Source organism: Mixophyes fleayi, chromosome 3, assembly GCF_038048845.1.
Source record: "Mixophyes fleayi isolate aMixFle1 chromosome 3, aMixFle1.hap1, whole genome shotgun sequence".
Taxonomy (NCBI): Eukaryota; Metazoa; Chordata; class Amphibia; order Anura; family Limnodynastidae; genus Mixophyes; species Mixophyes fleayi.
Window position 1 is genome coordinate 3092308 of NC_134404.1, and position 10805 is coordinate 3103112.

General features: G+C 41.5%; 1 protein-coding gene across 1 annotated transcript in view; it reads left to right on the plus strand.

The window, feature by feature from the left end:
- The window catches only part of LOC142143304 (thyroglobulin-like), a 34730-nt gene extending 25018 nt beyond the window's left edge, over nt 1-9712 (plus strand). Inside the window, exon 7 of the mRNA XM_075201030.1 lies at nt 9530-9712. Coding sequence (XP_075057131.1) covers nt 9530-9534 — 5 coding nt within the window. The 3' untranslated portion in view covers nt 9535-9712. The remainder of the gene's footprint in view (nt 1-9529) is intronic.
- The last annotated feature ends 1093 nt before the right edge of the window (nt 9713-10805 follow it).

The following is a 10805-nucleotide window of genomic DNA, read 5'->3' on the forward strand; positions in this document are numbered from 1 at the left end:
AATTCCATTTTTTGTGCTAAAATAACCGAATTTAGGTATTATTTTGTACCTACATTATTATTAACCTCACTATCACTAATTTCCAGTCATTTCCATTCAATTTTGACCATCTCACAGGTCACAATATGCTTTTCATACACTTTCAGCCAAATACTGCAGCTATCTGGCTGGATGGTAAGCGACAGAGCAATGACTCAAACACACGGCAGTTCCTACCACATCTAGGAAACATTTTAACGAGCGCTTCATGTGTTTCTTGCATAAGTGAGGTATTTCTACAGGTAATATATGGCAACGAGTGTTCCACCTGTTTCTTGGATAAGTGAGGTATTTTTACAGCTAATAAATGTCAAAGAGCGCTGACCCCCCCGGGATGTGTGCTTTAATCAGACACACACCAATCCGCGGTTCCAGAGAACGCACTTAAAAGAGTTATTTAAATCCAAAGTAAAAAGCCAGTTGGGTTTACATTACATCCTACACTTAAAGTGAAAGTTACAAAAAAGCAGCCTGGAAAGACTGTACGATAAATCAAACTGTCCAAAACTCCTTTTCTCTTTGGGTGTATATTACCCCCTACACTTGTAGTGAAAGTTACAAAAAAGCAGCCTGCAAAGACTGTATGATAAATCAAAATTACCAAAGCACCATTACTCTTTGGTGTATAATACACCCTACATTTATTAGTGCAAATTCAGAAAAAAAAACAAGCTATCAATGGCCTAAAGGCATCTTAGACCAACAGTGATGTGAAGTGAATTCTACACTGTCAAGATGATGTCTTCATCATCTTCAGCATCATCATCACCCTCATCAGTGTGTACATCATCATCACAGACTATTAATTTATCTCCGCTGAAATCTGCCATTAGAGAAGTGTCAGTACTTGGATTTATTTGCCGGTAAAGGCCTTCCTCGTGGAAGATGTTGTTCATTTTGATGAACATCATCTTTTCCACATTTTTAAAAAGTAACCTCCTACGTCGATCACTGACAAGGTTCCTAGCTGTGCTGAATACTCTTTCTTAGTACACATTGGAGGGTGGGCAGCTTAGGTATTGCAAAGCAAGTTTGAACATGGGTTTCCAAGTGGCTTGTTTTTCCTCCCAGTATGGAAAGGGACTGTCTGACATTTCCATATCAATTAACTCTTGAAAATAATCCAGAGGTCAAACTGTTGTGGTCTTCCACCTGCGTCATCCCTGCTTCTCTTTGGAAAGTGCAATTTTTTTCCGAGCAGCAGCTACCTGAGAAACTGAAGGAGGAGACGTCGTCAAGCCAAGGCCCAGTTCAGCGGACAATTTGCTGACCAATAGCTCCTTGCAACTGTTCAGATCTTGGTCATTTGGAAGCATAGAATCGATGTAGGTCTTAAACCTCGGATCAAGCACAGTTGCCAAAACATAGTGATCCAACTTCAAGATTTTAATAACTCTTGGATCATTGTGAAGTGAATTAAATACTTCATCTACAAGGCCAACATACTTTGCGGAATTGTTTTTTCTTTCATCTCCTCCTTCAGTTTGTCAAGCTGTTTTTCCAAGAGTCGAATTAAGGCAATGACTTAGCTCAAGCTAGCAGAGTCTGAACTTACTTCACATGTCACAACTTCAAATGGTTTCAGCACCTTGCACAGCACAGAAAGGATTCTCCACTGTGCAAGAGTGAAATACATCCCCCCTCTTTTCCCAATGTCATGGCTTGTGCAATATGCTTGGATGGCTTTTCCCTGTTCCTCCATCCTCTGAAGCATGTACAGGGTGGAATTCCACCTAGTTACCACCTTTTGCTTAAGTTGGTGGCAGGGAAAGTTAAACTGCTCTTGGAGCTGCTGTATTCTCCTACATGCTGTGGCTGAATGCCTGAAATGGCCTGAAATTTTACGGGCCACCGAAAGCATCTCCTGCACCTCACGGTTATTTCGTAGGAAGCTCTACACCACCAAGTTGATGGTGTGAGCAAAACAGGGAATGTGTTGGAAATCACCCAGCTGTAATGCTTGCACTATATTGTTGGCGTTATCAGAAATGACATACCCTGGGGAGAGTCCAAGTGGTATAAGCCATGCATCAATCACATCTCTCAGTTTGCGTAACAAATTGTCAGCTGTATGCCTGTTAGTGAAGCCGGTGATACAAAGAGTGGCCTGCCTGTGACAAATGTTACGTAGTGGTCTACATGCTGCTGCTGTTCCTGCTTGTGAAGGCGAATGACCAACCCAGTGGGCTTTCACTGTCATATAATCTTTTGTTTGCCCACTTCCACTTGTCCACATATCTGTGGCTAAGTGTACAGTGGGTAGAATGGCATATTTGAGCCCAATTATTACATTTTTACGAATGTTCTAGTACAGTTGAGGAAAAGCTTTTCTTGAAAAATGGTGTCGCGATGGAATTTTGTAACGGGGATACAATGCCTCAATTAACTGTGAAAAACTAGCTGTGTTTATAGTGGATATTGGACGCAGATCTAAGACTAGCATACTCGCCATGGTGTCTGCGATCTGCTTTGCAACTGGGTGACTGCTGTCATATTTGCTACCTCTAGCAAAAGATTGTTTCACAGTTAATTGTTGTAAAGTAGTAGTGATCTTCTTCTTGGGCTTCTTATGGGAGGAAGATTCACCCCCAGCAGCAGCAACAGCAGCAGCAGTGGGACTAACGCTCAAACATTCTTCAGAGGAATCAATTATAGTGCAGAAGTCATCCAGCCTTACCAAGTTGGATGCAGGGCTAACTCCGATCGCTACTGAAGATATTGATGAGGACGGTGTTGTGGGTGTAGATTTCAGGCGTCGGGATGTAGGTGAGAGAAGGGTCCCAGCTGATGATGGAGTGCTTGTTGTTATTTTTTTGCCATAACTTTCAGTTTTTCCCAACACCTTGCCATGAACTCTTGTCAAATGGCGTAACATGGATGAGGTTCCAAGATGGTTAAGGTCCCTCCCTCGACTGACTGTGGCTTTACATACACTACAAATGGCTATACAACTGTTGTCAGGATTTGGGTAGAAATAATTCCACACATAAGAAGTGGCTTTTTTGGTCTTATGCCCAGGCATGACAATGGCCTTATTCTTGTCACGTGCCAGAACTGCTTCCACTGGTGCAGGACTTACACAAACAACCAAATCCTCATCAACATCCTCATTTGGACTTCCAAAGTGTCATCCTCAATTGGTGTATCACCGGCTACACTTGGGCTGTTCAGGCACACATCAGCAGAAATGCTGAAAGGGCCCTTCTTTATGGGTACACTATCAGATTGGTCAGGATAACACATACCACTGGTGGATGGACTCTCCACAGGGATTGGTGTCATTTCTAATTCTGAGCATACATTTTCCTCTAATGCCTTACTGTTTTCTTGCAGCTCGGCTTTCACACGTAGCAGTAGTTGTGCACCAGTTTTGGACTCCGAATTACTTGGTCTTGCTTGGTCACGAGTGACCTTACAAGAAGAAGCCTCAGAAACATTTTTAGATCTCGCACTAATAGAGAAAGGCGAAGGCCTCATTCTTTCTTTGCCACTGCGTGTGTAGAATGGCATGTTGGCAATTATTTTTTATCGGCAGTTAACTTTTGCTCTATTACAGCTCTTTTTCTATTCAACAAGGTAAAAAGTGTTTTTTTGTGTGATTTTTTTCCCTAACTTCAAAAGACTATGTAATTTTATATAGGCTTACCTGATGAAGTACAGGGAAGACTACCATAAGAACTGGTGGCAGCAGCTGCTTGCTGATCCTGCTCATATGTGTACTGCTGTGAATCCATTTTAATGAGACCCCAAACACTTTGTAGTGCAAATTCAGAAATATATAATGCTGCTATATTAGAATTTCAGAATTTTAGAAGGGGGGAATATGACACCCCAAACACTTTGTAGTGCAAATTCAGAAATATACTGTGCTACTAGGTCAGGAGAGGAGATGTAGACTTGAATGTCATCAGCACAGAGGTGATACTGGAGACCAAAGAAAGAGATGAGATCACCCAGGGAGGTGGTGTAGAGTGAGAAAAGAAGAGGGCTGAGAACAGAGACCTGAGGGACCCCAACGAGGAGGGAGGAAGAGAGTGAGCATGAATCAGGAGTGAAAACAGAGAAGGAGCAGTTGGAAAGGTATGAGGTGAACCATGTGAGGACAGTGCCGGAGAGGCAGAGAGAGAGAAGGGTCTGCAGAAGGAGGGGGTGGTCCTCGGTGTCAAAGACCGCAGAGAGGTCCAAGAGAATGAGGAGGGAGAAGTCGCCCCTGGATTTGGCCTAGAGGAGGTCATTAGTAACTTTGGCCATGGCGGTTTCAGTTGAGTAGAGGGGCAGAAGCCAGATTGGAGGGGGTCAAGTAGGGACTTAGCAGAGAGGTGACTGGAGAGGCGGTTGCAGACAATCCTCTCAAGTAGTTTGGAGACGAATGGGAGAAGTGAAATGGGGCTGTAGTTAGCTAGTGAGGTGGGGTCAAGGTTAGGTTTCTTAAGAATGGGGGAGATAAGGGAATGTTTGATGGAAGAGGGGACGATGCCAGTAGTGAGAGACAGATTGAAGATGTGTGCAAGGTGGGCGCAGGCAGAGGGGGAAAGGGAGCGAAGGAGGTGAGAGGGGATGGGATCCAGCTGGCAGGTGGAGGGAGAAGAGAGAATGAGAGAGTGGACTTTGTCACCCGATGTGGGGCGAAAGGAGCACCAGGGTTGGTTATTAGAGGAGGACGACAGTGGCGGAAGTATGCAATGAGGGGGAGATGTCCAATCTGATAGCCTCAATTGTGGAGGAGAAAAAGGAGGCAAAGTCAGTGGCAGAGAGGGAGAGAGGAATAGGGGGAAGAGGGGAGGAGAGGAGGGAGTTAAAAGTGGCAAAGAGGTGACGGGGATTGGAGGACTGAGAAGAGATGAGAGACTTAAAGAAAGATTGTTTGGCAAGGGAGAGGGCGGAGATGAAGGAGGAGAGGATAAACTTAAAGTGAAGGAAATCAACCAGGGAGCGAGATTTCCTCCATAGACGCTCTGCAGCACGAGTGCACTTCTGAAGGAAGCGGATAAATTTGGAGTGCCAAGGTTGGGGTAACCGATGGCATTACATACATTGACATCTTTTATCCCTACTTTTGAGAGAGGACAGTCCCCACAGCAATTTATGAGGTATTCATCACAAAGACAAATGGCTGAGTAGTTTCAGAATGTGCCAACACAGATGAGGTTTTGAAAGTCTTCTTTACTAAACAAGAAGCCTGTTGTGCAGGAGTTGTATATAGGAAAGGGGTAGGTGCAATTATTTTAAAATTATTGCATATGAAACTCAGATAATATTTGGAGAATCCTATAAATCAGTTACTGATTTATATTTCTGGTGCTTGTCCAGACTCCTATGGCCTAAACCTGGATGGATTTTTACCTTTTAGGGAATATAATATACCCATGGAACTAAATAGTGTCAACCTCAAACATGGACTTTTCTAGTTTTGCATAAAGTTTGTATTGTTTAGCATTTGAAAACAGCGCTAATGTGCTGTCTATGTTCTGTGAATATATAAGAATGTCATCAAGGTAGATCACTACATACCTATTCAAAATATCTCTGACTACATAATTCTCACCAGCTAGGGTGTTAGCTAATCCAAACCGCATGAGAGGTGCCCATAGCGAGAGCAGAAAGTCATTTTCCATTCATCCCGAGGAGTTTTCAGACCAAATCATAGGCCCCACTTAAATCTTAGTAAACATTTCACACTGTGATCGCATTTAGAGCTCTTTGGTCGCATATAGATGAAGACCCCACCTTTCTTGCACAGGAAGATATGTGCTCCATCTGCCGATGTAAAACTCCTCTTTAGGTTATCATCAATATATATTTGCATAGTATTTAACTCTGGTTCCAACAAGCAATAAATTCACTCAAAGGGAATTAGGGTTACATGTAGTAAATAACTGGAGCAGTTGTAAGATTGCTGAGGGGGCATCACGGTTTTTTTATTAAAACAATATTGATACTCTTGACAATGCTCCGGGATGGTGGATACTATGTCTAATGTCCCAGCTATGTTTTTGCTGCTATGAGTTATTAGACATTGTTGAATACAGTGAGCTGTAGTGAAGGTTATTCTTTTCCCAATCCAATTGATTATTAGATTATGACCCGATAACCAGGGTATCATGACAACTACAGGAAAGTCTGGAGATTGGACCAAATCTAGACTGAGCATTTATAAATATCCCAAGGAGGTTTATATAAGGAGAGGTGTGATATCAACAGAAACAGGCTCAGAAGTATAAGATGAGCTGCTGATCAAGTGCTTTGAAAAAGAACTTGGTCTTTTGTATTGCATGTATTTTATCAACATCAGCAGCTATTTATAAAGCACCACTAAATCCACAGCACTGTACAGAGAACTCACATCAGTCCCTGCCCCATAGGAACTTACAGTCTAAATTACCTAACATATACAAACCACATGAGAATAAGGTAGGTAATAGCAATCAATTAACCCACTAGTATGTTTTTTTTTTGAAGTATGGGAAGAAACCCACGCAAACACATAGAGAACATACAACCTGCACACGGATAAGGCCATGGTCAAGTATTGAACTCATAACCCCAGTACAGTGAGGCAGAAGTGCTAACCACTGACCCACGGTGCTGCCCTATGTAGTTAAATGTTGTTTTATGTAGTTAAATAAACACTCTATAAAGGAAATTGCTGATAGAACCAGACTTTCCAGGGACTCCAGATAGATATCTACTCATCACCATCATCAACTATTTATATACTCAAATATAACAGCAAGGTATCTGGCAGGAGAATCTCAGATGGCTAATCCAGAGGTGGGGAGAATTAGCTTTCCAATGGAAAGGACAATGTGACAGTAAATGTCTTGGAATTGTGTAAAATAAACCGTTTTGCTCTCATCTACAGATGGTTTTGAGATTAGAGAGTGAGTCACTTAAACCGCCCACGTGCATAAGTTCTAGCTCTGATTTATCTACCTCAAATTAGTATTTGGCAGGTTATGCCAAAGGGAAATAAAGAAGTTTCAGAGCACTGATCACTTCCTTGTGAAGTACAATGAGGCCGTTGTCAATAGTAATGCAGCAGTCCATGAAATCATCTCAATCACATTTGTGTTACCCAATAATAAAGCCAGAGAGGACTGTCTCTGCTGTAGCTGCCCGGTAAGGATCATCAAAACCCCAACCAATACATACAGCAGTAGCATTCAGAATCACCATATACCTTCTGTGGGCAAAGTGCGATAACATGACAAATACAGAATGAGGTAAATATTATACAAAGCAATTTTTCAAATTGACCTCATATCTCCTCTGGAGTAAATATAACAGCAAATACAAGTGGTACCATGAAGAGTATAAATGTTATATTGTGAAAACATAACTTTTTTTCTCATTTAGAATTAGATTCATAAATGTCTCATTTATACATAACATGATTAGATTACAATATAACATATATAAGTAAATTAAATAGATACAACGTTTTTAAAACATAAACTTATAATTTAATACAATCATAATTGGCAGGAAAACTTTCTCAGTGTCCAGCTTAATAGTCCCTCTGTGCAGTCTAATAGCTCCAATGTACAATATAATACCCCAACATCCAGGCTAATAGTCCCTCTGTGCAGTCTAATAGCTCCAGTGTACAATATAATACCCCAACATCCAGCCTAATAGTCCCACAGTGCAGTCTAATAGCTCCAGTGTACAATATAATACCCCAACATCCAGGCTAATAGTCCCACAGTGCAGTCTAATAGCTCCAGTGTACAATATAATACCCCAACATCCAGGCTAATAGTCCTTCTGTGCAGTATAATAGCACCAGTGTACAATATAATACCCCAACATCCAGGCTAATAGTCCCACAGTGCAGTATAATAGCACCAGTGTACAATATAATACCCCAACATCCATCCCAATAGTCCCACTCAGGGCCGGTGCTAGGGTCCACGGCGCCCTAGGCATTTTTAAAAAAGCGGCGCCCCCCCCCCGCAAAAATCGCCGCCCTCCTCTCCTTACCTTGTCTCACCACCGCCGCCTCTCTGCTCCGTCTCCTCCCCTCCACTCACTGACACTAGTAAGTGGAGGGGAGGAGACGGAGCAGAGAGGCGGCGGTGGTGACAAAATAGCCTCTTCCCCCCTCCCCGTGCATCTGAATGCTGTGCGGCGGCCGTGACAGGTATGGTCAGCGGTCGCCGCACAGTTTTAAAGTCTTTTAGAATTCTGTGGCGCCCTCCAGAGCCCGGCGCCCTAGGCAAGTGCCTAACCTTGCCTAATGGGAGCGCCGGGCCTGGTCCCACTGTATAGTCTATTAGCCCCAGTGTACAATATAATAGCCCACCGTCCATCCCAATAGTCCCACTGTATAGTCTATTAGCTCCAGTGTACAATATAATGCCTCAATATTGAATAATTCATGGAGACAGCAATCAGTAAATCTGAATAAAGAAAAATATTAGACAATGAGATGAGACCAATCACAAATGCTAAATCTTTAAGATTCACTCTGATTCATTCTGATAAAATGACTTTGTTACTTCTGAAACCAGATGGTGGTTACTATTACTTGATACCAATTCAGATATCTTGAATTCAAAATGACTTCAAACAATGAATGTGACAAATCATCATCATCATCATTTATTTATATAGGGCCCCTAATTCCGTAGCGCTGTACAGAGAACTCACTCACATCAGTCTCTGCTGCATTGGAGCTTACAGTAGAAATTCCCTAACACACAGACACACACACACACACACACACACACACACAGACAGAGAGAGAGAGAGAGAGAGACTTGGGTCAATTTGATAGCAGCCAATTAACCTACCAGTATGTTTTTGGAGTGTGGGAGGAAACCGGAGCACCCGGAGGAAACCCACGGAAACACGGGGAGAACATACAAACTCCACTGTAACCGTACATTTTTATACCCACAAATCCGAATGTAATAAAACCATTCACAGAGATAAAACTACCATATGAAATGAGGACAGTCCTGATGTTCCTTTATTATCATGACTTATTTAAGATTTTATATATATATATATAAAGTTTAAGTATAGGTGTAGTCCATCTGGGGGTAAATGTATCAAGCTGAGAGTTTTCTGTCGGGTTTGAAAAACCAATCAGATTATAGTTATCATTTATTTAGTACATTCTACAACATGACAGCTAGAATCTGATTGGTTGCCATAGACAACATCTCCACTTTTCAAACCCGTTGGAAAACTCTCAGCTTGATACATTTACCCCCTGGTCTGAAATCACACAAATGGTCATGCAGAATATTTTCTCCACTACTTTAATTTGTCATGTATACACACAGAAGGAAGAATTTACATATACTGTATATATGCAAAATCCTCCTCATTTACTCATTTAATTACCTCTTCTGTCAATAAATAAGTTATATAAATACATTATTGCTGTAATAGGAGCTACAGTATATATTTGTAAAGATGTCCTTGATGATTCTACAGATACTGTCTAACACTGTACATTCAATGTCTCTCATATACACAGCTTGATGATCTATCAGCACAGAACACAGGAGGCCACGTCATTAATCCTCTACGGCCGAGAGAGCTGCTACACATCACCCAGCACCCGCTGCTTATATACCTTGTACACATCAATTAATAGAGCAATTTAATGTATACAGCTGTTGCTTTGCGTTTCCTCTTATTAAACAAGTTACTGATTCGAGAGTTTTGAATAACTGGATTTTCTATCATAACTTATTAATTATTAACCCTCTCTGCTTAGGAATCAAATGAGCTATATATATGTAAATATAGCTATAAGAATTGATTACTCTGGATCTTATGTTATAAAGAAGATCATCTCAGATCAGGAACAGAGACCTGTACATTTCCTCAGAAACTAGATACTATTGTCATCTAGAAGCTTACCTCCAATCATGAACAGACACAGTTACATCCACCTGATATATTAGAGTGTTAGCTCTCTAGGACACAGACATCATGCAGGATCTTATAGGAAAATAAGCGTTTATTGCTCAAATGATGGGTCCATTGGTCATAGGTAAGCTGATGATAGACGGAGATGGATGAGCAGTGAAATATAGAAATCCATGCAGAAGAGGACAGTAAATTGAGCACCCCTGTCTGACACAGTATTCTGTTGGCAACCCTCGATAAATCGATCAATATGATTTAGATACAAGTGAGCTGTCTGAGGTGCTGAAGGTACTTTTTCAAATGGACAATATTTGCCAACTTGGTAAAGCAATCTACCACAACGAATATTGTATTATACGCATGTGAAGGAGTTAGCTTTTTAATGAAGTCCTTAGAAATAGTTCACAGGGATTGTGAAATAGTCCTGCAGGACATGCATAAGATGCTTTGGTCAAGGTACAGATAGGCCATGCTGAGACATACTGGTCGTTAAAATCAGTGGGGAGATACGGGTTGTGGTTGGAGCCGTAATTGGCAAAGCATGGGCTTTGTTTCCTGGATTGATGAAGAACATTATTGTATGCAAAGTCTCTTATGGGTAACAAGTCAGCCCAGTTATTCTGTTGAATATGTACATATGCCCTGAGATTTGCGGCAAGCATTGGTTTAACAAAGATGTGCAGAAGCCTTCCAGAAGCGGACTGTGAATTGAGCACCCCTGTCTGACACAGTCTTCTATTAGAAGCCCTGCAGTCAATAATTATGTTTTAGAAACAAATGATCTGCCTGAGGTGCTGAAGGTACTTGTTCAAAGGACAAAATTGTCCATCTTGGTAAAGTGATCAACCACAAAAACTATGATATTATACCCACGTGAA